The sequence below is a fragment of the Lates calcarifer genome, linkage group LG16_LG22 (assembly GCF_001640805.2).
Source record: "Lates calcarifer isolate ASB-BC8 linkage group LG16_LG22, TLL_Latcal_v3, whole genome shotgun sequence".
Lineage (NCBI taxonomy): Eukaryota > Metazoa > Chordata > Actinopteri > Centropomidae > Lates > Lates calcarifer.
This window is the reverse complement of record NC_066848.1, coordinates 12,243,829-12,271,762: the sequence shown is the minus strand read 5'-3', so window position 1 is coordinate 12,271,762 and position 27,934 is coordinate 12,243,829. Positions and strand designations below refer to the sequence as shown.

The following is a 27,934-nucleotide window of genomic DNA, read 5'->3' as shown; positions in this document are numbered from 1 at the left end:
GCCAGCCTTGCGTAAAGTATGCCAAAGCAGTTCACAGGGAGACTAAATTGTTGGTTTTTGTCTGTTTTCATGTAGATCTGAACTCTATTACTGCCAACTACATGTCAGCTGCAAGGTGATACACTTGTAGAAACATCCTGTCTTTGAAATGAGGCATTTAGGCTTGATTGATGAGAATAGCCATCATCACTGAAAAACAGCCTGAACTGAATGTTGTTGATTGTACCGAGTCTGCTATTTGCTTTATAGTTTAAACTTGGAATTTACCTTTCAAACAGGCTTTTTGGATTTAAATTCTACTTGTGTGTGTGTGTGTGTGTGTGTGCGTGCGTGCATGAGTGCGTTTCAACTGTTGGTGAGGTAGCTATTCATCTTAATATCTGTGGTTGTATCAGGCTTTGATGGCTAATGTTGCATGCAAATCATTGAGCACATCTGTTTTATGAAAATACCTGATTTACAGAATTGTTGCCATGTCATACCTTGATTTGTCAGGTGTTTAATCATTTTGTCAGCCAAAATCAGATGGTCCCAGCTAATGATTTTTATCAAAAATCCTCAATTAAACCTCCAGAAAATATACTATATCATGACATGTACTGTACTGTATATCAGCATCACAATATAATATTACATATACCATGACAGTTTTACTAATTCAGCTGTTGATAATAAGTCAAATTGTCTCACTTTTACATTTACATTGCATGCAGCTTTAGATCTGGTGTTAAGGTAAACAAAGCCAGGTCGCAGATTTAGACACATTCTTATGTTTAAAAATTGCTTTTTAAAAAGGAAGATGATGTGGATTGCAGATAATTTCATTTTTTTCTCTAATGATCTGAATCCAGGTTGAAAAATTATCCTGCCTTATCACCTTTTAAGATCAGACATCACCAAGTCCTTCACAATAAAAGACTAAACAAAGAAAAACAATTTAAGACCAACACAAAAAACTGAACGAATGAAAAGTAATCAAAAGCAAGTTTAAACAAATGCTTTTTAAAGATATCAACAGTGTCCACAGATCCAAGTTCAAATGGAGAGAGTTTTTAGTCAGGCCTGCAGATGCCACATCTGTAGAAAGCGGTAAAAGTAAATGCATTAACGAGCATGGGTGTTCACCTAATGAGTTTGTTGCATTCCACGTGTTCTTGTGTTTTGCTGTGGCTCCCCGAGACACTCTCATTACCTCCATGTTGAATCAGCTGAGAACTTGCTACGTGCACTGGAGGGAGGGACGTCAGAAAGCTGGTGTGAAAACATTGTGCTCTCAAAAAATATGGGAAATGTAGTTTCTTTTGTACTAGTCCTCTCAACCGGGGTGGGGGTGGGGAATCATAAGTCTGGCTTTAATATTAATCTGTCTCACTTTAGAGACATGTGAGCAGACGGTGGACTGAGATGTCAAACTTTTCCTAGATTAGAGTTGTCATTTGTTATGAAATCCTATCCAGGGGAAATAGAAGTTTAGTGCTTGCGTAGACTTTTCTGTGAATGTCCCAAGTTTCACCTTAAGTCCTCGTGTGATTATTGCCAGTGCAGAGGATTTTGTCTTAAGCAGCTCTGCAGTTGAGAGAGATTTAACTGGTGCCTTTAGGGGCTCTCTTTGCTTTTTGTAATCTTAAAGCTCCTGTCTTCATAGAGATCCTTTGACATGAAAGATTTCGCCCCAGTAACTCTGGCACAGTGCAAACATCGGGGTAACCAGGTGTATAAACTCTCCCTTTGTTATTTGATGGATATTGAACGACTGATGTAGCGTGTTGAGAATAAATGGATATTGGCTTACATCTGAGCTATGAGGTATTTGCCCTCTTGTTATTGGAAAAGTCATTGTGGATTCGTCAACTCTAATTTGGCTTATGTTAAAGTGGTGCTCGCTCTCAACCTTTCCATTAAACCTGGATAGTGTAGAAACTGAAACTAGCTAACAGTGAAAACATTCATGTCAAAAATGCCTTTTGATTTGATTTATTAGTGCCTGTGTCCCTATTGTTTGTTGGATTGTTGTGTGTGGATCGAAGCCATTACTGTAGAAATCAACGCTGTTTACATTCCTTCAGTGTCAAAACAGCGGAATCTCCCAGAAAGTTAGCCTCTCCACAAAATAATGGATACCAGACCCCGTTCCATTTGCCAGCATCGAGTCCTTTATGCTTTTCCACTGCAGCTTCTCTCAGTACTTTCTTTACATGCTGTGACAGTGAATGAGATGCATTAAATAATTGTATGGCAAAAATTAGAGGGTGTGGATCTGATTAACTGCAACCATCATGTTTACCCTGTCAAATTAATAGACTATTGTGATAACCGCCGCACATTAGTGCCACTTTATCTGTTCCATATTTTCAAAAACACCAGAGGACAGAATCGATTGCAACATGTGATCTGCGCTCAGGGGTCCCGTGTCGTTTTTCAGCTGTGATGCCTTTACAATCTGCTGTGCTGGGAGGGAGGAGCACTGCATTGTCCTCATATAACCTGGGTCAGAAAACCACTATTAGACCATTCTAGCACTTGAGAAGCAAATGAAACAAGGTCTCTTTGATATAAACCAGAGCTTTACTAAAAGCTGAAAAATATACTTTAAACTAGGGATGTGCTCTTCAGCTCTTTTCCAACAGTTCAGGCGATTTGACTTGAGGAAGGCCTATAATTTAAACTGGGTTTTTTGGTTGGCAGACAAAATAATAGGTTTCTTGGTTATCTAAGTAATGAGGCATGAGCTATGCATTTTTGTGGTAAAAAATGCCTGTCAATTCTTTGAGAAGAGGGGCAAAGACAAATGTAAAAGATCTCTGGTCTGCTTCTTCCCATCTGATCTTATGTTGTTGGCAAATCAAATCTACAAGCAAACATGGACGCAGTGAAGGAGAGAATGTGAATTTGTTGACCACTGTATTTGAATTTGGTGGTTTCCGGCATTGAAAAGTTTGCCAGTCAGCAGCAGACTGTCAAATCTCAGATGTCAGTGCACCCTTGAATAAAACAATAACCTTAACAAAATGGTCAGCGGGGACCAAAAAAAATGTGCAACTGGTAGTCAGTGGAGTAAAACATGCAAAACCATTGTGGCCCTTTTTAATGATCTCCTAAGGCCAGAAGTAGCCTGAAATGGTGATGTGACAGAATTATACAGTCACATCATGTTTATATTAGTACTTCATTGTTTTGGAGGGGGGGTTATTTTGTGCCAGCCAATCGGAGACTGACTTACCTGTCCCATCTACGTTGTTTTCAGTTGAGGTGGAAGCTGCAGTAGTTGGCAGTCATTGTTTGGAGGGGGATGAGTGGTTTTCAGTTGCAGTGAAGTTTCTCAGAGTCAGAGACAAAATTGTTGCAGCAGAACCATCATTGCCTACAAAGCAGCTTGACCACTTACAGTTCAGGTGGTCACTCCCACCTACAAATCTCTCATTGGCTCACTTGTTTTTCCAACCAGGGAGATGGCATCAGTGAACACAACACTTCTATTCAGAGGTCTTGAATCAGGCTAGTGCTTAGGGTAAATGTAGTCTGTCTGTTCTTAGAAGCCCCAGTAGCTGCAAATGCCTTCATAGCAAACTGAGAGTAGGATTTGAGTCAAACATTTTGCCATTCATGCATTTTTAGAAACCTGAACTTATAGCTCAGTGCAGATTTAGAGGGGCTCCATATCGTGATATATCCCAGAGCTCCTAGGACTCTCCCTGCTGTATCCCTCCTGTCTGTGCTCTGGGTTCTCCCATGGTCAGGTTACATGCCACACATGTGCTGACAGGATGTTTTGCTCTCAGCACATGGCTCATGTTTTCACTCATGTTCCATATCTGATTCCCTCCAGCTCCCTACACTCACACACCAAAAATGCAGTTGCATTGTTTGTGTTAGTCTTTGGTTGTTGCAAGGTTACATATTGTGTTTACGTTTTTTTTTTTTTCTTCCTGAATCACGTCATTAGGCCTCATTTGACCTTCTTCTTTAATTCTGACAGTAGCGTTTTGACTTGAATGTTGATATTCGAAGACCTAACACTGCTGACATAGTGCTACAGCAAATGGAGGTTTATACCTTGTGTGATGTTTTAATTAATCAGGTGGCTTAATATGCTAATATAAGATGGTAATATAATATGTGTGTGTGTGTGTGTGTGTGTGTGTGTGTGTGTATATATATATGTGTGTGTATAGAGAGAGAGAGAGAGAGAGAGAGAATGTAATGCACCACTGAAGTGTAAATTCCAACTTCATGAATAAATTCTGTGAAAATTATATTCCATTAGGTACAGTTTGTGTGAGGCTGAAATGGATTTTAAAAACTAGTATTAAAATGGATAGTTGATGTTTGTTGAGTAGTCGCTGGATCTAACCCTTAACTTTCTTGCCAAGCATCACTTTGCGGTAGCTACACATCTTCACTTTTGTCTCTTTGCCTGACAGTATCCCCACAACTCAGGCAGACATACAGCATAGAATATTCTTCTTTTTTCTCCTTCATACAGCATACAACGATATACCATACTGGATATTATTGTCCTCATGCAAATGACATGTGTGTTAGTGTCATTTTAATACATTTATCATGTTCCCTGTCTCCTTGTACCACTGACATAGACCCTACCTTTGGGATTTACTTTTGTTTAGTTGATGAAAGAATCAAAACCACAGAGAAAAAAGCCCACCAGACCTGCTCTACTAAACTGTTCAGTAGACAAATGGGGGGAAAACAAGCTGTTGGATGTTACTGCACTTCTTTTTGTTTGTCTTAGTTCTTACAGGAAACGCCTCCAGTAACAGGGTCTTTCATAATCACGGATAACTTCAGGGGCCACCTAAGAACTGAGTGCTTCTGTCAGAGCTGTTCTGTACTAAATATTGTTAACACTACTATCACCTAGTTGAACCAAATATATTTGCTGTTGTGTGAATGCTGTACAAGCTGTTTGATCTTCAGCTAGAGCCATAATGAGAGCTGCCACTAACATTTATTGTCAGTGTTAATCTGTTGATCATCTTTCAATTCATTACTCTCCCAACTCCCAATCTTAAAAATCCTTATTTTGTCAACAATGAAGACAGTAAATACTGTCTTGAATTACTAAACAAAGAATCATTTCAGCTATAGTCCTAACTCTTAAATGAAAATTTAAAATGTTAAATGCAGTGTTTTTGGCTCCCTGCATGCCATTTCCGCTGTCTTCACCATTATTCGTATTATCCATCATCTGATTATCCGCAGCATTTGGATGCCTGCCTAGTGCATCGCTGCGAGCATCAGTCACTTGGTGAAATTACTGTAACTTTAAACAAAAATTGGAGGCTCTTGAAGCAGCTCAACAAGCATCCAACTTTGTTGTAGCAACTTTGTTATTTCCCCATCTGTGACAGTCTCCATCTGTTAATGTTACTCTTCCATTAGAGTCCCAACAGTAGGAATTTTCTTATACTACTGTGTTTCCAAAGCAGGTAATGTGATTAAAACACTGGCATAATTGGTTTTGTCAGAGGTCAGCGGATTGGCAGTCTGTTTCTTTGCTTTATTTTGTGGGTGAAGTATTGAATTTGACATTACCCTGTTTGAATTGAGGCGATGCAGTAGATTAAGCAGGATAAGAATGGCAGAAGGGTGAGAGTTGGTGGCTGGAATAACTTTCACTGCTTTGGCCACTTTATGAAAACTGACCCTCGAAATGCTGTGCTATTGCATTACCCTACGTCGTACATCAGTGTCCGTTTTGTACATCCAATTTCCTTAAATTTGTCTATTATCAATGTAATGGAGTGCTGAGCATTTGATGTATACAAATATCATTTGAAATGAAATTACCCTTTGAGCCGAGGCAGACCATTTTCCATGTCTTTGTAAACTGTGGCCTGGACTTGTTTACTGGTCGACCTGATCTGAAGTACAAACACGTGTTAAATGCTCGTGATGGAGCATTACTACATCACCAAAGGCCATAATGCCGGGTCTGGTTGAAAATGAGACTGTTTAGTGAGGGTTTTCATTTCCTGTGTTTGTTCTTTGAAATGTGGTGTTGACGGGGAAGGCCAAACAAAGCTTTTCACACCTGGATTTCACATAGTGACCATCATATACTACTGTGGGTGCTGCAGGCATTAGATCTACCTTCCAAGGAGAACAGATTGTTTGCATAAAATTGTAGTTTGCTTGTAAGGAAGGATTTTCCACTCTTACAGCTATGACATATTTTCAGTCTGTGGGAAAAAAAAACCTTCATCATTGAGCTATTCTTAGTCATCAATAAAACAAAAGTACTAAAAAGGAGATTCCTGTCTCCTGTTCCCAAATATCCCTCTGCGTATATATTTTCACAGCAGCATCAAAATATAATGTATTTTTTTGGTAAAGGTGAGTGTTTAGGTTTGCCCCACCAACAGTCCAAATCATAAAGATATTGAATTTAATATCACATAAGACAAAGAAATCAGCACATCCTTATAACTGAGAAGTTGGAAAAAGTTTTTTTTTGGCATTTTTGCTCAGAAAAAAGTCACTTAATAGTTAATTATCAAAATAGTTGCTGATTTAATGTTCTGTCTGATGGCTTGGTCAGCCAGTCACTTCAGCTCCATGTGCTCCATCCAGAAATAAAAACATCCTTAATCATTTTAAAATTATGTTGTTCAACTGCTTATTCTGAAAAAAAAAGAATTGTCTGGAGATGAAACATAGCAAGACTTTAGTTTTCTTTCATTTAATAATATCATTATTGTTGGTGCACCAAGGGTCAGCATTTATGACTGAACTGTATAACCCACATTGACTCTGCTGCTGCTCCTGACCCAGATTTGCGCAGACAGCAACAGATCTAGGGAACGCTGGCTGAAATGCATCATTAAACCTTCCCTGTACTCCCAAATGACAGAGGAACATGAGATTTCTCCTTGGAGAGCAGATATGTATTTTGCATCAACGGCGCTGCCACAGCTTGAAGGACTTGCAGATGTGCTGGAGTTACTGAAGGCCTAACTTGCTTTGGAAGTTGGCCCTCTATTTCTATTCAGCTTACTGTACGAGCTGAGGGAGTTTCTTGGCATTATTACCTGTTTGGAAAAAGTTCTTTAAAACACCCGGGCTCTCCTAGGTGCTTATTTTGTTTACGGGTTGTTCACAAATTCTCATATACTGTGGCTCCTAAGGCCGGAAATGTACAGTGTGCTGACAGATGAATTTCAAAAGTGTGAAAGCCTTTTTTAAGGAGTGCGAAACCGACACCACTTGACCAAAGTGTGGTATGAAATATTCCATTAATGGCTACTGTAAAATGCCCAAATATTTTCACTGTATCCATCAATTTGTTACACGGAAGCTGTATCCAATCTCTTGGATTATAGAAAACTACTTGGAACATTTTATTCCATTCCTGCAAATGAGCAGTATCAGTAGCCATGCCAAACACAATATCCAAAGAAATGGAGATCCACCATAAACACTGCTCTGAGTGAAGATACCGTAACATTTTGAGGAGACCGGATAATCTGTGTGTGATTTGGCTGCGTTAAGGTTACATTGTATATTCAAAACTGAGTGGCTCTGTGTGGTTTTATGAATTTATTTTTCCCTCTCTCTGTCTCACTCTAGCTGCCTCCGAGGGGAGAGTCAATGGCGGGGAGGATTTCTTTCAGAAGGTGAGTGTGTAGTCTGCACTTGGGATAGTGTTTGCTTTGTCTTTGGGTTGTGTTAGGAGCAGATGTCAGGTGCTCCTCCAGTCACTCGTAATTACAAATCAAAACAAACAAAAACAATGGAGCGAAACTGACGCTAAATCACTCCGGGGCTCTGATCCTATAACACAGCTGACACAACACTGTGGGCCTTTCTCTCTTACATAATGTACCATAATATACCAGATCATTTCTACAGTTAAAAAAGACAGAGGGGTTAAAGACAGGCTTGATCTGCCTCATTGACTTTTCTTTGTCACTAATGTAATGAGTTCATGTTCTGAGGCTTCATTATGTGCAGTGAAACAAGGATTTGCTTCAGTGATCTTAAATAGACTTGAAAAGATTTTTTTTTTTTTTTTGTTCACAACTCACATTGTCTCACTGGTCCATAGATCAAATCAAGTGTGTGACCCTGTCTGGTTTTAAACAGTTGAAATAGTTCTTTTTGTAAATTATTTGTCTTTCATACAAGTTCTAACAACAGCACATGTTATATTAAAGCCTCTGTGTCTCTAACAATGAAATTATTTTGGAGCATTCATTTATCATGCTGCAGTGAGTGTTCTCAGGTTTAATTTCTACAACTAGTCCAGAATAGGTCTGTGCAGTAAACCTTAAAATGTCCTCAATAAGACAATAAGAAACTATGCTTTCATAGATGATGCAATAAATATTTTTATTTATGAGTTAACCTCATTGAAACTGCAGTATAAAGAAAAAAATCTAAATCAAATGAAAATTTGGTGTAACCTCTGTTTGCCTAAAAAACAGCACCAGTTTCTGTTGGTACAGTTAGGTCTGTCTGAAAAAACAACAACAAAAAAAAAGATTAAAACTTCTGCCATATTGGCCAGCCCTAATTTTGACTCAGTTCATGCTATTTGTGCAGCAAAATCTGACCATAGTTGGCTTCACTGTTAGGAAAAACAATCATCTCAACGGTAGTTCAAAAAGCGATCATGTCTTATGAACTGATACATGCCATATGCTTTATTTGAATCCTAACTACTGGCATTAAAAAGTGTATGTGGTGTCTGATGTCCGTATTAGCATGATAAATTAAGTTGCGTAAAAAATTTTGACCAATCAAAATGAACTGTTAGCGTGGTTTCGACAGCAGTTACTAAGGAGGTATCTTGTTAATTATGTGGTTCTCTTAAAGTATCTCAAATGGATTCGTTCATGTTTAGAATTCGGCTTCCTGAGTATGTTAACCTCCCTCTATAGTGTGTTAATGGGCTGTAATGAAATAAATGATGGACAGTGGTTTGTTTTAGCATTCCCCTTTTGTCTATTTTCCGTATTTGGTTTTGGAGGTTAGGAAGCTGAGTTAAATGTCAAAGAAGGAGGCAATTTAACTGTCTCTGAAGTAGTTTTCAGAAACCAAGTAATGCAAACCAGGCGCCTTAAGATTCCCCTCCTTGGAATTTTAACAAGAACTGGAGATATACTGTAACTCTTTCTCCACCTCTTTTTGGTTTGGATATAGCTGTTATGTTTAAGATATCCAGCATAGGTGTTTCACTCCGCAAGGCTATTCTGACAAAACATGGCTGTTGGTGTATCGACTTTGCCAGTCATGGGTTTTTTTTTTAAATCTCTGGCTTAAATATTGTCACAGCTCGTTCAAAGAGACGGTGGTTACCAAAGGTTAAATTGTCAATTAGAAATTAGTGTGCAGCTGTTTGGGTTGGCAGGCTGGCGAGGAGCAGTAAAGGAGGAGTGCCTAAAGTCATGTTTTTATTGTAGAATTTCCATTTGGATAACTCTGTATAGTTTCCCTCTGATAGCGTGATCACCATACATGCCCAATTAAAGTTGGGAAAATAAACACTGAGTGCGACTGTGGAACGGTATTGTTGAAAGAATATGGATGAGGTGTGTGAAATACCTTGAAGTTGATGAAAATGGAAACTCTTAGTTGGACCGCTTCCTGCCCGTCCAACACACCCATGTACCACACACACTCAGTGAGACTAATAAAGCACATGCAGCTCTCTCTCCCTCCCGTAAGAAGGCATATGGTCATTTCTGACGCACACAGTTTTACATACGAGGCTTTGGGAATGAGACTGTGAGATCTGGAGTTCAGTCGCTGACGAGAGCAACATGAAACGGCCCGCCCCCGCACTTTCTCCCCAGGCCGCTGTGGTTGATCAAACCCTCTTACTCAGTGTCTGCTGGACTTCCTTTGAATCCAGAGAAACATTTTATAATAGAGAGCAAACAGTCCACCCTCTTCATGTAGTCAATGAAAAAGTGAAGACAAAAGTGGGACTGCAGGAGGGTGCCACAGCAGGGAAATTAGCCATGTGCACATCCCTGCAGCTCACAAGAGGGAATCTCACCAGCTAAATGCCCTTCTTTCTTCTCAGTCTTTGTTTTGGTCTCCTGTTCGGTCTCCATCATGTTTTCCCTCCTCCCTCCCTTCCTGTTTTAATGTTATTTCATCTCTGTACTCTATTAAACCACTGATGTGTCATAGTTATCAGTCTGGTATGGCAAGGGGGATTTTCTCAACAGAAAACTTTGCGTCAGCGGACAGTCAAGCACACTGTTGTGCAGTGAAAGTTTTGGACTGTGAACTGTTAGAGTGTCAAATCATGGTACAGACCAGTAAGCTGTTTGCAGAGCTGCGCAGAAGCTGAACCGTGGGACAGCGAAGAGCCTAGAAGCTTGGGGCTGGTCGGGGCGATAACTGTGCACCACAGAAGAGCTTGGAGTGGGTTGGAGTCGAGGGATGCCTTTGAACCCCTAGCCAGTTCGTCCCTGATCCCCCTTCCATCTCTCCTTCCCAGGAGTTGTGGTTCTGTAAATAATGCCAGGCGTGATATGTAAGTGCCAGTGCACTCAGATCTCAGGCCAGGCGTAATTCATCTCATTTGGTTTATAGCACTGGCGCATCTTGTATTTCATTGCGCTGACACAGGGCAAATAGGAAAACTGTCAGGATGAAATGTTTGGTTGGCATAAAATTGTGAGATGTTGAAATAACTAGGTCAGTATGAGTGCAATCAAAGCAAAAAGTATATCAACAAATGTTTGTTTTTTTATCAAGCAGCTTAAATTAGTTTATCATGTTTCCTCACACGAAGGAGTCTTGAATCAAGCCTTGATGCCTTTCAGCAGTAAAACGTTTCTGCAGAAGCGGCGTCCTTGTAATTTGTGTCGCTCTTTTCATAACCATGTATATGTTAGTATTAGCCCCGAGGTGTAATGGAGCTTTAGCTGCAAGTTAGCACTCGGATTGTTAACATAAACTCAGTTATGACTGTTGAGTCTCTTGGGGATGGTTCAGTCAATCCTGTCAGCTTTGAGCTCTGCTGTTCCCCCAGTCAAGTCTCATAACTCTCCTCACAAAGTCTTTACGCCCCCATTAGCCCTCCGTGTCCCCCTCCCAAACACACATTCATCGAGACACACACACACACACACACACACACACACACACACACACACACACACACACACACACACACACACACATTCCAGCTGAATCAACAGCTGCACCGTTGCAGCGCAGGCCAGGAAACATGCCTCCGCCATGTTGATTGCCGCTGTGCTTTAACATACACACACACACACACACACACACACACAGACAGACACACACACAGTCACGTGTGTTGAACACATGTGCTGTCTTTCAGGACATTACTTTAATAACGTCCTGTTTGATTTCACCTACTGCTCCGCACATGCCTGCATACGCCAGCTGCAGACCTCTAAGAACCAATCATCACGTCAAGGTTGTGCCATGAAACTGATCAGAGCCATGGTCATTTATGTATTTATTCATTTCAGAGTGGGTGGGGGCAGTGGAGAAGAAAGGGTGGGACACTAAATGTGTAGGTAACTTAATTTGTGCAAATATCTTGACCCATTTGAGAGGTATTTGCTAGCCCCATCATAAAAATAAACACCATCCACCCTTTAAAATGGTGTGTGGTCTGTCAGAAATCAGTCCCATCTGCAGGACGCTGCCAAGAACAGCAACACTGGACAGGAAACAGGTCCCTCTGAACAAGGCCCTTTAGAGAAAAAGTTGATGAGGCATAGGCCATATACTCAGATAATTTCAGGAAAATATCATTTGAGTTACTTGTGATATGATGTCACCTTTTTATCATGAGCTTTTACTTTACTGGGTTCATACAGTACATCGTATAAAATGTTTTTACGTAGTTGCTGAAAAAGTTCTTGATGTAAATTTGATTTCACAATCGCTCATCTGCCTTTTGCTCCCATATCACTTCTGTAATTTCAGCAACCTCTGAGAGGTTGCAGTAGGGTTAGATTTCTTTGATTTGTGGTTCGAAATTAAATGTCTCCCTGACAAAATCCAGTCACATCTCATGTTGCCGCAGGAGACTGATTTTAAGGAAGAAAATGAAAAAAGCCCAAAAATTGGAAAGTTGGAGGTAAAAGTAAAGGAATCTCTCCTTATCTCTGAGAACAGAATGTCCCTTAATGTTGTTTGTGAAACATCCAGCTGTTGGTGTGAGCATGTGACTTCAGCTGATGAAGGAAAGGTTTGCACTTTGGCTACAGGGGTATTGTGATTTATTGGCTTCTGTTACATATACAGATGATGGTGGCATGGTGTCGTGTTGTAGATTAGTCGCCCGTTTCTCGGGCTGCTAAACCCAGTAACAAAGAACTCATCAGATTTTGGTTTCAGGGCTAAATTCCATTGTGTGTAAAACCATTCTGAGTGAATAGACTGATAATATTATTGCAGCACTTGTGATAATAATGTTGCAGGGAGGAGGGACGGGAGGGTTTCAAGTCAGAGGACATAGACGGGTGGGTGGGGTGGGTGGTCGTTAGTGTGCTGGATAGTCAAGCTAGAACCGCTTTGAGCTTAGTCACTCCAATGATACCCCAGCCGAAACTTACAAAAATAGCCGAGCAAGATCATCTAAAAGGAATTCTCTGTTATTTTCATGGCACAAAATGTTAATCAAATTTAGTTTTGTGATTCACTCTGTAGAAACTGTGAGTAAACATAGAGCCACAAGCAGGAGGCATCTTAAGAATGATTGGGAGGATGTTTCTCTGCCATTAGATAATAATGATAATTACCAAAGATACGCAACTTGGGCCAAGAGCTTAATAGAGAGAAGTATTTTTGCAGTGATCTCATTGGCTTACACTGATTTGTTCTGTGATTTTTTTTTTCTGAGCAACACGGAATCCTGTTGTGCCAAAGAACGGACAAGCTTGCCCTCGAAGGTAGAGCCCTTAATTTTCTGTTGTGGATTTACAACATTAAAACCCCTTTAAAAAAAACTAACTCTCACAGCTGGCTTTGATAAATAAAAGGGTGCATTGAAAAAAGTTTAACTTCTGACTTCAGGTTCTTGTTTTATTTTGGTTTTCTAGTGGCAGAGGTACCTCACGCTGTTGCTTGTCTAGGCTGTCCATTTTTATATGTGATTATAGGATGTTGTAGAAAATCAGTGAGGCTTGAAAGGGCTTCCAGTCAACCATCATGGACTCTGAATATGTAGCTGCGGAGTAAAGAGCAAAGCTGTCTCTCTGTTTTACAGGTGTGTGAGAGTGGTGGTGGATACGCTGTCAGACTTTGTTGTAAAGGATGCCAAACAGACCATGTTACTTCCAGTGGAGCATATGGAGGAATTTAAGCACTTCCCTTTTTGATTTGTGCACCAGTTCCCTTAGGAATACATGCTGTTGTTCATATTTTTGGCGAAGGAGAATAGCAGATATAATTTGAAAATATTTCTAAAAGGCTCTAAATTGCTGTAGCAGTGTTAATAAACCTAATATGTAATTTTAGGGAGCGCTAATGGCTCTTAATGCACCTTCTCTCCCATCTGAGTGTGGCTCATTGCTTAATGCACTGGACCACCAAGGGATATTAAGTGGCAGCTGCTGCTCATGTAATGTGTCGGGGCAGTTCTCGATCATGTGGCTTCAAGAACTTTCAGAAATTCTGAATTTCTCCACCCTGAAAACACAAACCCCTGGAAAGTATTAAAACAAACAAAAGACCACAGGACCTTTGTGAAAACAAGGATAGTGCACATTGAGGACAGAGCCATTAGGAGAGAGCATGTCAGCTTCTTCCTTTTTTCTGGGGGGAGGTTTGACAGTTTTTTCCCCCCTGTGCTTTTTATTTTCCACTAACATCAATCGCTCATCATGTGGGAATTTTTCAAGGGGTTTGTTTGTGGAGTTGTAGCGAGAAAAACCAAGCAAAGTGAGGTTCCTCACAGTTTTAAAGAGGAGCAGGAGATTAGGTAAAAGATTTCCCCTGATTGGACCGCTGACAGCATCTTTACCAGCGCCTTATTCATTTTGTGCTGGCAACAGTTTGCTTTTTTTCACATATGCTCCTGGTTACGATGACTAGACTTGTCAAGGGCCTCTCATGTAGATTGTTGTTGTCATTTTTCACATGTTCCACAGCCAAGTGTATAATGTTTTTTTCTTTTTTTTTGTCAGTGTTGCGTTGGGAGGATTCGGGTGTTGAGCAGAAATGCAGCAATGTCTGGAAACATAATATAAGCTTATATCACCAGACATGTTTAAACTGGACTTGGTTACAGTTCCTATGACTTCTCCGGGTTCCACAACCTATAAAAAAAATTTTTTTCCCTCATTTTAGCATTCTACTCCACTTTTCATCGTGTAAGGCTTTTCTTTGTAGCTTCTGGCTGCTAATACCTTGTTTAATATGTTCTAAAGTCAACAAAATTAATGTTTGCTAGTACAGGAGAATCAGTGAAGAGTTCACACTCCAAGCTAAACCAAAGCCACATGTAGGCACTGAAAAAAATACATAAGGATCATATATAATACTGAATAGAGCCCAGTGGATACTGGATTTTTGTCACCAACACTGGTATTAAAGTATGGGATGATTATGATCAAGATATACTGCACATAGGCTGATTATCTTTCTTCTGCCAGCTTACATGCTGCAAACTGATGTGAGTAGTGGAGCTCAGTGTTGCTGCTATAAAACTCTATAATCATGGAGTCAAGACTGAACTTTTTTTTAAACTTGTTTTTATTTTTGTCTGTAAACACACTGTATCTGCCGTATCTGTTATATGTGATAAGCTAATGTTAGTCCTCCTTCACTCTGTTCCAGATCATGGATGAGACCCAAACACAGATAGCCTGGCCGTCCAAACTGAAAATTGGAGCCAAGTCCAAAAAAGGTGACTTTTTCTTTTTTTTTACATTAGAACCCTGACCTGCTTCAATTGCTTTTGCTGTGTGCAGTTTTGATAAATGATAGGCCTCCAGACTGTATGCATCAAAATCCATAAGCTCTTCCTTAAGCAAATTAATTTTCATGACTTTCTGTAAACCTATTACGTCAGTGCTTTTCACTAGTACTTGCAAGTAATTTGGGAGATGTGTAGCAACAAGGCTAATGACTAAACCTAATGTGTGAATTTTAACGAACAACATAGGTTAATGATTATGAGTCAGTGTTGTTTTAACCAGAAATATGTTCTCAGGAAAGTTTTTGGACTCAAGGGGGAAAGTATGCCAAGGTTGCACTAGCTTTCATTATAAAAAGTTAATTGAGAAGTTTAAAGTGATGAAAGCTTGCATGTTTTCTGTTCCTCATGAGCCAGTAACTTCATCTGCACTGAGTAATTTGTGATTTTTGCTGCGGAGGCGGAAGACTTGGAGTCGCTTGTATTGAATCTCACGCATTTATTGGCCGAGTTGTTCCAGCGCTCTGTTACCAATAAAACATTATCACGGTTATTTAAAGCTCTTCCGGGGGGGTGGGGGGTGGGGGGTGAGGCAGGGTTTGAGGGAAAGGGGGAGGTGAGGAGTAAGGTGTAGTTGTGCCCACTTTGTTATCCTCAGGAGAATTGCAAGTGTGCGTTTTCAAGCCAGATGTGGAATCCGATGTCATTATGTAACTTCCTCACTCACTCTGTACAGAAAATATTTGACAGGGTTACGTCAGAATCTTTAACATTTTTCCCTCTGGATGCCTAATCAACTGTAAGTTCTGGCAAACCATTCACACACAACCATCCATCCACCCCCAGTGTGAGTTCATTCACAAAAGCTGCCTCCAACACCACCTGGGAATGATGTTCTGTGTACGAAGTGAGATTATTTGAAAAATTTGACCCATGATTTGGAGCCCGTCTGATTTTTTTCCTCTGTGTTGCGTAAACCGAGAGGAACAGAGAGGAAGAATGTTGGATAATCACTCCGTTATCTTATGAGACATGTGGGGCTGACTCGTGTGTTTCAACAACCTGGGCTCATGGGAGGGTGTGAGGGGAAGAGAAAGGGCAAGATGGCTAAATAGAGAATATTCTAGTTATTACAGAGTCAACAGGCCTAAATTCTATAAGTGGAGATGTATCATCTGGGGGTTGATACATCTCCACTTCGCAGAAACCATCAGGAAAATGACTTGTGACGATCCACATTCCATTCTTCCCTCATCATGTAACACAGGATATGACAACATAAAACTCACTCTTACTGATGCCATCACCCGCCCTTAAAATAGCTGTCTGTGAAGGGTAATAGATTATTTTCAGTTATCCTAATCCAAAATCATTCTCCTTAAGGGTGCTAGTTCGCCTTGTTTTCCTAGAATTTTGCATTAGTCTTGTCTTTCATGTGCAGTCTGGAATCAGTTACACTCTGCAGGGTAGCGGCAGATGTGTGGAGATATGTATGCTTGTAACCTCTGCCCATACAGGACTGCACTCCATCATAAATGCCAGCTCCTCTTTTCCATTTATCACCTGCAGCTAGCTATCACTGCCACCTGCATAAGTGTGATAAGGCCAGTCGTAAGCCACCGGGGGCAAAGCCATCATCAGTGCGCTGTCAGTGATTTAATACAGTGAGGACCCGTATTGTTCATGTACGAGACAGGTTGAACTGTGTGAAAGAGTGGTCAACGCAGTGGCCCTGGTCTTTGTGTTTTAAGCATGTTTTATTCTTAAATGTTTGATGTTTGCTTTGTTTTTATGTGGTAAATATCTTAATACTAGACCCGCTTGCCAATTGGTTTCAACGTTTCCGCAGATGTTTTGAATGAGAAACGCCAGGCCAAAAAGGACTTAATTCCCTTCATTTGTGTGGTATTTTCGAATGTAGTCCCTAGCTGGAAAAATGCTTCAGCTTTGCCAGTGCAGAGCTCAGGGTCAAAAGGTTTCTTCTCTGTCAAGTGAAATTGTGTAAAAATTAGTGCAAATGAAAACGCTTCACTTTCTGCAGCTGCAAGTCTGCTCTTGTTTGTGTTTGTTTTTATAGGTGCAGTGTGTGCCAAATTAAGACTTAAGGTGTTCATTTTTTATTTTGCAATCAATCATCAAAAAAGAAAAAAAAAAAAAAAAGAAAAGAAAAAAAAAAGGACCACGCAGCACACTGCACTTGAAAAATGCGGGGGTGTTCTACATCACGACTGCAACACTCGTTTAGGACGGCTAATGTTTGCCAGATGTGCTGTGCAGGTTAAGACACTGGAAGAGCCATACTCCCTCCAATGGCCACAGTGGGTGCCACAGGAGGAAGCAGGAGAGATTTCTATTGTTCCCAGCAACAGCTGTATGATGGGAAAATTTCCTGGAACCAGCACTGAGACTGTGATAGGTCTCTGCTCGCTCTCTCTGCTCTGCTCTTTCCTTTGTTTAGCTCTACTGTGTCAGACTGCTGCTCGACTTTTGTTTAGTTCTTACCCCTGAAAACATCTTAAGAGCTGTTGTTACTCCCTGGTGTGATGTAGCGGCATGTGTTGAAGTTGTCTGACCCTCACTAACAAGATCAGTGCTTGTTTGCTGGCACTCTATGGTCTATAGTTCCCAGTGCCCATTAAAGAAAGGGCTGAAGCTCCTTTTGATGCTAAAGTGCTACAGAGTTCTTCACTCTAGCCAAACCTTGTTCTGCTGTTCTCTAAAGACGAATGAGATCATGTGCTCTTTTTATTTTGCACCTTTATGGAGAGTTTTGGTTTTTATGAGTTGATGTCCATCTTTCTCTGGGTTTTCTCATGCCTGCACTGTGAAGGATTTTTCACAGCCCAAGCTTCTTGACAGTCTAAACACGCAAACGTGGGGTTCTCTGAGGTCCCAGTGACTTTGTAACAATAAATCTGATTCAGTAGTTCCTGTCTGACGGCCATACTGTAAATCTGAGATGCTGTACGTGTGTGTGTGTGTGTGTGTATGGGGAGGGGTATTCCTGGAAGGGGGGCTTACTGGACTTCCTGCTGCTCAGTACAGTTAACACGGGGCAGTGGGCCGTGGGTGTTTAGTGCATGTGTGTGCACATTTGAATTTGTGTGTTCACGTGTTTTCACATTTGAGTTCTCCAGGGGCCCCGGCATTCGGCAGAACCAGATGTAGGCCACAGACACAAGCATTAGCTTTGAATAGTTTAGGTACACAGTGTTTGGTTATTTTAACTCAAGTATTTAGGGGCTTAGGAGGTCGGTGGAAGCACAGTTTGCTCAAGCTATTAGGACCTTACTTGCACGATTTTCCAGGCATGCACACAGGAAATTGGGATGTTGCAGTTTCTGCTGGGAGTCGGTATCTCATCAATTTGAGGAGACTGCGTTGATTCTGTGTGTGTCAGCTGACAAAATGCACACAGAGACGCAGGGACTCCTGTGCAGCAAAGTCTGAAAAAGAAGCTGAAAAATTAGTCACCGTATATTTTTGCAGGGAGGGACTGAATGACAGAATGAGGTTCAGGAAAATGACGTGGTAAGAGTCACACGACTGTCCCTGTCTTCTGTCGAGGGCTAAATCGAAGCAGAACAATTATCTTCAGCTCATAGTGTTTCTTTGGGCTCTACTGACTGATGGATTGCCTGAATATAATTCCACAGAGCGCCCCCCCCACACACACACACACAAAAAAAACTCTCCCCTCCCTGTGCCATGTGGTTACTTGCTGACTTAAATGAGACTCTGCAGATATCAGAGCAGCAATTACTGCTGCAGAGCTTTTTTTTCTGTAACGCGCTGTAATTTGTTGACAAATGCAGACTGCTGTGTCATGTTTGGTTAAATGAGTTTTAACTTGCGTCCCACTTTCACACTCTATCTGCCGTTTATCAGCCCTGCCTCATTTGCTCACACATTCTGAGCATGCACACATATTAAACACAGGCTCTGTCTCTGTCACTTTTAATGTCTCCCTTTCTCCTTCCCGGCAGATCCACACATCAAGGTGTGTGGGAAGAGGGAGAATGTGAGGGAAGCCAAAGACAGAATTATGTCCGTCCTTGACACAAAGGTACAGTATGCATCTTTATCACAGTGAAGACAGACTTCCTGTTTATGTGTGTAATTCTCTGCTGGTCTCCTCTTTCTTGCTCTCTGCATCCCTCGTTTCTCACCCTTTCTTGGTATTCAGTCGCACTTAAATGTATTTCACATCGTCTCTCCCGCAGTCCAAGTGACAGATTGCACACAGCAGTGTGGTGCAACTTGGCACTAATCTAGCCAGATAGTCACATCTTGAGCTGGTTGCAGATTGCATGCTGTGTGTGTGTGTGTGTGTGTGTGTGTGTGTGTGTGTGTGCGTGCGCGCAGCCTTCATTGCCATGGCAACACTAGAACTCACCTACCTGGGCGATTGCACTGTAGCACCCCCTTGGGGCAGGCGATCATCCATGCACTTTTGAACAGCCGCACACAAAGGAGCAACAAAGGGTTGGCTTAGTTTATAGCATTTCATATGGTTTTGTCACGAAAAGGCTGTTTTAGTCTGGCAGACACGATTTTTTATTTTTTATTTTTTTTATGTAGTGCATATTTTGTTGCTCAATTGCTTCTTTTCTAAATAACTGCAACATGTGAAAGCGTTTAAAAGAGGGAAAATTCTAAGTTTTGGGTCTTATGACTAATAAAATGGAGTAAAGAGAAAAGAAGCTGCACTGGACTTTGAGCAAAGCAGCATTTATAATCAGAGGAGCAGGGTGCATACCAGAGACTGCAGCTTGTCTTGGTCCCTCTCTCTGTTTGAACATTTTGAAATATCACGTAGCCATGAAAAGAGACAAATCTGATTGAACAAAGAACAGAGATAGAGGTTATATAGTGTTTTATAAGCTGTGTGTGGTGATATTGGATCAACTATTGTGCCTCAGGGACACTGTGGACTACAGTGTACAGCATGTACTAGATGGGTGCACCCACAAGTCAACTTCTTCTTACAATGAATGCATTGGATGATATTTACTTGAAAAAAAAAAAAACAACCATTTTTTTTGTCCTTTTGCATTTTCCACTCACAGAACTATTGCAAGTGTCATCGATCTTCATTTCAGCCCAGCTCTGTCTTTTCTCCTCATTAGAGTAACAGGGTAACTCTGAAGATGGACGTCTCCCACACAGAGCACTCCCATGTTATTGGCAAGGGTGGCAACAACATCAAGAGGGTGATGGAGGAGACGGGTTGCCACATCCATTTCCCAGACTCCAACAGGAATAACCAGACAGAGAAAAGTAACCAGGTCTGTGTGTGTGTGTGTGTGTGTGTGTGTGAGTGAAGGAGGCTGCGAACATAGACCTACACCACGCAGTCACACTAAGGCTTGACAGTTAGATGGGTGGAGTGAGATGTTTACTGCTCTCTGATCAAAGAGTTTGCTTCATCAAATATTTTGCTTTAATCTTATGAACCACAACATTGCACCATGGTTATATTTTGAGTGTAAGTGTATTGCATTCTGCTGCCTTGAGTGTTTAGTATCATCATCACTCCACAGTTTCCTTCAGTAGCAGCTTAGGACAGATTTTAGGTTCTGAAAAGTATTTTTCTGATCTGTGCGTGCCCCACTCCGAGTCCATTTACTAACTGACACAGGGTCTCTGACTGGACAGGTTGCAGAAAGTTGGTCTACTTGGCTGTTTTGTTTGGCCAAGCCAGAGGAAGCCGGTGTGTTTTGGCTGGACTCAGTAGAAGAGCAGTAGGATCCTGCTGTAATTACCATTAAAGTGTAGTATGAGGAGTTCAGGAGAACACACTGCCTGGCATGGCATCACATACTTATCTTTGCCTGGTGCCTCTACAGTGCACCTGTGTATGAAAGAACCAACCACTTTGGTTATTTTTATCCAAAGCTCTACTTTACTGATTTGAACCTTTATCTCTGGCGGTTTTGCGTAGTGTGGTACGCCTGTGCACACCATTAAACGCCCCGCATCTCACAGACTATTAAACCTCCTCCAGTCTTACTGTAATGATGCAAGTATAGGCTGATAAGTAGCAAGAGACTCCTTTTAGGCCCCAGAGCCCTTAAGCCGTCTCTTCTTTCAAAAGCTCTCTCGCTACAGCAGAGCCTTTGAGATACAGAGCATATTGACAAGTGCAGTGGTGTTGATAAGCAAATATAGATCGACTGTGAAAATCGATGAAGTGGCTGCTTACCTTTCACTCTCAGCGGAGTGCCAGACTGACCCGCTTTATGTTTGTTTTGTCATTTCTTTTTTAATAACACACCCCCCCCCCCAAAAACAAGTTTTTTATTTTATCTGGAGCACTAACACTGGTGGAACCAGTTTCTGGTTTGTCCCACAATCATGAGAAGTTGCCCTACGAAAGGGGGAAATGAATAAGAGAGGAGAAATCTAATGAGACTATTTATCACCATTTTCATCTCAAGTCTGTCATCTTGGTGGTTTTGTTATAAAGTAAATCACTTAAATTGCGAGGGCCATTTTTCTGATCAGAATGTTAGATTCATGGTAATAGTAAGGATGTGGTTCAAGGGTTTAAAACATGAACTGAAAATATGTCAGAAAAAAGGATTAGGTCTCATTTTAGAAGAGGCCTTTAAACGTTTCCTGTTTTCACTGTTTGTTCTAGATATTGCTCTCAGCACTGAAATTAAGTATAACTGTATGCAGTGATCTGAGCCATTGTTTGTTTTGGATTAGGTTAGAGCTGGCTAACTGATTTACATATGTCCCTTTTTTATTGTGAACAGGTGTCCATTGCAGGGCAGCCAGGAGGGGTGGAGGCAGCTCGAGTAAAAATACGGGTAAGTTGGAACTCAGCCACATTTGTCTTAAAGGGATACTCCATCCAAAATCCAGGTTTTGAGTATCAAACAGTCATTCCCTGCAGGCTTGTAAATTACCACAAAGCGATAGTGGTCGGCTTGAATTTCTGACAGTTGCAACTGATTTCATTACTTACCAAATTTTACAGGCGAAAAAACAGCCATAAAAATTTTTGAAGCCACTCCTGCAGCATAATGCTCAGTGTGTTCCAAACAGTCATATTTATATATACGGCTGCCTCTGCCTCAGTTTGGACTCACGACCACCCTGTTTAGCTTGGGAGCTGCCATTTGGATTAGTTTTACGGATTAGGACCAGATTTCATTTCCAATTAATTTCTATGTGGAGTGGGGCGAGGCGAATTCACTTGCATTCAATCAGATTGAACTTTGACATACAACACCACAAGGTTCTCCAGTGTCCAACCCCTTTTAGAGGAAAGGTTGTTTATATTTTTGTTTCATAACTGCATGGCGAAATAATATAAGCAGCAGAGAACGAGGGATTCTGTTGAACTTTACTGATTTGATCCTAGGTGCATCACTCAAAACAGTCACTTCTATAAATAAATAAAACAGCAGAGTAAAGACAGCCAAGTTCCCTACTTAATCCTACGAATGGAGGAGCGCCAGTGTTACAGTAGGTAACTGTGCACTTCAGGCACAGTTTCAGCACTTCCCCTAAGCCGCAAGCACCATTCCTAATTTATTCCCAGACCACTTCCCTAGAACAATTGTAAAATACAAGCATAAGCCTCAGCCCTTTTTTCGCAGGCCAATCTTCAGCCCATGTCCAAGCCTCATCTCCATCTTGAGTTTCATTCTGACTGGAAGCTCGACCTCCAGCTTCAGCTCTGTGGGCGGAGGGACCTCTGCGCTCGTGTGAACTGTTACATCTCTGAACTTTTGCCGTATTTCAACACCGCAGCAGTTGTCTGCAGCGAACACGTTCCTCCGCCGTGGACTTGACCAAAACTAACAAGGCCGTGTGTGCATGTGAGAATGACTGAGTGATTGAAGTGTGTGTGATGAGGAGAGAGAGCGAGAGAAGAGGGGGAAAAAGAGAAGGTCATGCGGGATGTTTGTGCAGTGTGCACTGGCAAATGTAAGAGCGTATGCATACCTATACCTCTCCGTGCTTAATGGTTGTTTTCATAAGCAGCAAGCCGCAACCCAAAAGTCAAACCTGACCGTACCAATGTTGTACAAAGGGGTTTATAATATAAGCTGTAGAGGATCACAAAGATTGCTCCGGCCTCCAAAGAACACACAGTCAGCGGATGAGCGGGGTGGATCTAAAGACCGGTTTCCCTCTCAGTAAGCGTGGCCTCTTTCAATTGAACCAGACCTTGATTCTCCTCTCATTCCATGGTCCCCAGATACCTTGTATGCTGATCCATAAAACACTCAATACTCAGGGCTAGACAGTCCTTCCACACATAATCATGAATGAGCTACATCGCTTAACCACGAGTCAATTTCCTCAAATGCAGCAAGGGAGAGATTTTCTTTTCATCTCATTATTGCACATTGTCCACTTTATTAGTACTGTACATAGAAAAATGCTCATCTACAAAGCACCCCTGTCTTCATTCAGTCATAACAATGTGTTTCTGCACATATATAATATATGCACAACAAATACAAATAATGATGGCAATCACCTTATTAGCCAAATCACAAAATTTCACATATAAGTTATTGCATCTGTACCAGTTTAGCTTTAAAGGAAAAAAAAAAACTGCCTACCAGCGTGATTTTAAAAAACTCTATGAGTGACAACGGGTTGCAGTTTTACAGGTTTTACTAACCACCCCGTGGTTCCACCTTTATATTATGAGAGTGGAATTGATTTTGTCATCTAAGAAATTGGAAAAAAAAAAGTTAATTTCCCAAAATATCAACATATTCCTTCTTATCTAATTTAAAAAGAGGATTGAAAGGAGAATTTGTGAAGATGGTATTGTGTCGATATTAAGGCACTGCACTGTAAAATGCAGGAGGGAGGATGGTTTATTCCAGTTTCTTGATGAGGTTGCCAGTGCATAACACAATACAGATTCTGTGTGTTTGGTCCTGGGTGGCCTTTAGACCACATCCTCTCCATCTCTCTTGAAACCAGAAGGGGCTGGGTTGTGCTTTTCCCTTAGCTGCATTAGCAACAAACATACTGTAATGTCCCTTTAACATTCAGATATACTGTATTGGACTTGAAAGGTCTACTGTATTTCTGGGGCCTTCTTGGGAGGAGATCTGTTTGAGTCTGTAACAAGCCGGTTGTTGAGGTGATGGATTCTCAGGGGATTTCTCGGAGCGTTCAGAGGTGGCGCTGACAGGCAGGTGATGAAAAGCCTGGCCAGTTGTTTCACCTTGAAGATATTTTCATTTTTCTTCATCCCTCGCCTTTATGTCAGGCGAACTGAGGCCTTTTAGCAGCGCTTTCAGATTGAATACATGTGAAACTCATATCTGCCAGGTAGACTTCTTCTTCTTCAAAAAAAAAAAAAAAAGCTGAGGTCAGCTCCACCATAAAAATCAGTCTATTCTTCATTCAGCGCCTGACTCCTGCTGTTCTGCTTGTCCTCTCTTGCATTTCCCTCAGTGCTGACCTAAATTTCTCGAACCCTCGGAGAGCGAGTGCTGAAACGTGATAGAAATGTAAGGCCAGGCGCATATGGGACTGATCAGGGATGCATTTCTTTGGTCAGAGCAATTCATGCTGCTTGCCCTTCACTGGCAGCCAAAACCATAGTGGCGCTCTGCCCAAGAGTCAGTGTTTGGATAACACTGTGTGTGTGTGTGTGTGTGTGTGTGTGTGTGTGTGTGTGTGTGTGTGTGTGTGTGTGTGTGTGTGTGAGAGTCCGTATTCATTTTCTCCTTTGTGAGTGTGTACGTGTACATTCCCTTCAGTCTGTCTGCGCATGGGTGTGTGCCTGTGTGATTTCTCTCCCATGCATGCCTAAGTATGTGTGTGCATGAAGCGAGGCCTTCCTGTCTGCCGTTATTTAGTTTGACTGACTGCTGTGATACAAATGACGAGCGCTGATGTCTGTTGCTGCTCCTGCAGTTTTGATTCGGTGACTTGAAATTAATGTATGAGAATGAACAGACCATAGAACACCGGTGTTTTGCAGCATTTTTAAACCATAGTTTGAACGACTATGCAGCCGTAATGTTTAAATCAAGCTCCCCAGTGATTCCACCGACTGTGTAACATAGGGTGTCTCATTCCTGGCACTGCTGACCTCATTTAGATTAACTTCTTGATTTATTTGAGCTGACAGATTTACATGCCACTTTCTGCTGAAAGAAGGGTTGTTATGTCTGTACATCAGTTTATATGTCTATACTATGTAAAAGAAATCGTTGTTTTACTTCTGTGTTTTTACTTGGTGTCCAAATGGTTTTAATCAGTCAGAATGACTGCACAATATGATACAGGACTCTGCACTGTGCCTGTTATGACTTTGCTAAGAAAACTGTTGGCACATGTTTTATTTGCCTATTCTTTTGCAGAGGCAGTGACAGCATAATGATAAGCTTTCTAACTTCAAATAACTGCAGTATTCCAGCAGCCGTCGTGATGTTCCAGTGACACCATGCTCACAGAAATATGATGGGTTTTTCCCTCACTGTCTTAATGTTTATCCTCCCTCCCTCTCTCTCTCTCTCTCTCTGTCTCCTCTCTCCCTCTGTTCCCCCCATATTTTTTAGGAGCTGCTCCCTCTTGTGCTGTCTTTCGAGCTTCCCGCCATCATGCAGTCTGACCCCAGCTCCCCCACCGTGCAGCACATCTCGCAAACCTACAACCTCACAGTCTCCTTCAAGCCCCCGACACGTCTCTACAGGGCCACGGGCGTGGTTCGTGGCTCGCAGAATAATGCCAACGCAGTCAAGGTGAGGAGGGGTGCAGGGGCGCAGGTTGTTGGTGGTGTCGGCTTCTTGTGTGACTGGGCCGATAGGTGATTTCTGTTGCCTGGTTGGTGACGCAAAAATCTGAACAGCCAGGTGTTAAAAACGCTAACTGAACCCTGACCTGTGCACTCACCTTGTCAGTCATTTCGGAGTGTAACAATATTTGCATTAGTACCCTCACTCCTCTCCACCCGTTTACATGGTGAGCCACAGACCAAGAAAAGGTTTTCCAGAGCTGCACCACGTCGAGGCCCACCAACACTGTCAGCGGTCCTCACTTTTCTTGTTTAAACCGCCTCATTACTTTCAGCACCACAGGGGCAAGAGAGTGCTGAGAGATGTTTGGTAGCTTGAGCTGGACAGCTGGTAGTTCAGCTCTCCACTCGCAGGGAGACACTGCTCTGAGCTGCTCTTTTTAACTAAGCCCACTGCTGTACCAGCAATCCAAACATCTCTCCTGACTTACTTTTCTATTTTAAACTGGTTTCTCATTGTGTTTCCTTTCTGCATCTGTGTATGTTCATAAACATACTGTACATTTTACACAAGCACTTCCTGAACTGGCATCTGATTTGTGTCTAGTTAAAGCCTGCCAAGGAGTCTTCCCATCATCTCTGCCAAGAAATCATACCCACTACCTCCTATTTTCCCACTACTGGGCTTCTGTTAACAATATGGAGCTCATTTCAGTTTGCCAGCAACTGCATATGCATCTACACATTTATTTATTCATGTATGCTTGTCTGCTTCTATTTGGATTTGAATACCAGTCTGCATTTGTGCACATTCCTGTGTTCTGTTCACAGTAAATGTGTGCATGTGGATGTATCTTGCAGCACAGCCCCTGAGTGTGGTAGGTCTGAGGGGTCAGTCGAGATTGGGAAGCATGCCAGATGAAGGCTTGAGGATTAGAGGGAATATGTATGCTATGTTATGTGGTGGTGTGAGACCCTTGGAGCACCTTCTAGGATTGCCAAAACCACTGTGGACTGTTGTGTTATGCTGGCCACAGTGTGTAGATTCCTGTTGCACTCTGGAAATGACTTACTTTACTAGGCCAAGTGATGGCTTGCAGAGGCACAGCAGAGTCGGTGAGGAATGAGACTGTTCAACTGGCCAGCAGATGAAGTGGAAAATACAATAGTTTCTGTTGGTTATATAGAAAATACTAGTGTTTTCCTTGGGAAACAGGCAACATGGTTTAGCTTCTCTCCTTGTTAACTGATTAGTTTGTAATGTGGTCTGGATGTTGCTCTAAATTTAATGCTGTTACAGCTTTGTTTTTCTTTAAAGAAATGAACTCTCACATCTTCATTTGATATTCTTGTGAGAAATCACTATTAGCACGCATCCAAAATGAGATGGCAACGTATTGTATAATTACAATCGTTCAATAAACTTCCCATAAAAATGAAAGTTGTCAGTACTGCTGAAGAGACATGTTGATTAATTATTAAGAATGATTGACAGAAAATGTATCTACAGAGGTTTTGATGAATGATTAATGGTGGAAATTATTCACTGAGCAAAAGTGCCAAACATTTGCTGGCCTCACAGATGTGAGGATTTGCTGCTTTTCTTTGTTTTATATCACAGTAACTTGGGACATGTTGAAGACATCATGTTAGGCTGTGTTGAATCGTGAAAGGCATTATTTACTATTTTCTGGTTAGTTTTCATGGAGCATAATTAACAAATATTAATTTATTGTGTCATAATTTCTCACGACTTTTGAAGACTGCACTTGGATTAATAGTCAAGTCAAATTTTATATATCCCAAATCACGAAGGGACAATCTGTACAGCATAACACCCTCTGTCCTTAGACCCGAATAATATAATAGTACTGTAACAATAAACAAAACATATTTTTAGTGGAAGGTAACTTCTATATTCATATCATTTATCTGTTATTTTAATCATTTTAATCACTTGTTGTCTGTGTTTCCCCAGAGGGGCACAGCTCTGTTGTTGGAGCATCTGGCTGGTAGCCTGGCGAGCACCATCTCAGTCACCACCCACCTGGACATTGCACCCCAGCACCACCTCTTCATGAAGGGCCGCAATGGCAGCAACATCAAGCACATCACACAGAGGACGGGCGCCCAGATCCATTTCCCTGACCCCAACAGCCCCCAGAAGAAATCCACAGTCTACATTCAGGGCACCATTGAATCGGTCTGCCTGGCACGGCAGTACCTCATGGTGTGTTTGTTTTGTGTTTATTGACGTCCGCTGGTTGAAAATGTAGTTACTTTAAACTGCTAACCTTTGTTTTTGTGGTTAAAGGATGGCAATGGCAATA

At 41.5% G+C, this 27,934-nt stretch overlaps 1 protein-coding gene across 1 annotated transcript in view; it reads left to right on the top strand.

Annotated features, from left to right (window-relative positions):
* LOC108897364 (protein bicaudal C homolog 1) overlaps positions 1–27,934 on the top strand; it is a 54,478-nt gene that overhangs the window by 10,037 nt on the left and 16,507 nt on the right. The window contains exons 2-8 of the mRNA XM_018696944.2: positions 7,588–7,634; positions 14,797–14,866; positions 18,862–18,941; positions 20,005–20,163; positions 21,640–21,693; positions 25,429–25,611; positions 27,583–27,834. Of these exons, the coding sequence (XP_018552460.1) occupies positions 7,588–7,634; positions 14,797–14,866; positions 18,862–18,941; positions 20,005–20,163; positions 21,640–21,693; positions 25,429–25,611; positions 27,583–27,834 (845 nt within the window). The remainder of the gene's footprint in view (positions 1–7,587; positions 7,635–14,796; positions 14,867–18,861; positions 18,942–20,004; positions 20,164–21,639; positions 21,694–25,428; positions 25,612–27,582; positions 27,835–27,934) is intronic.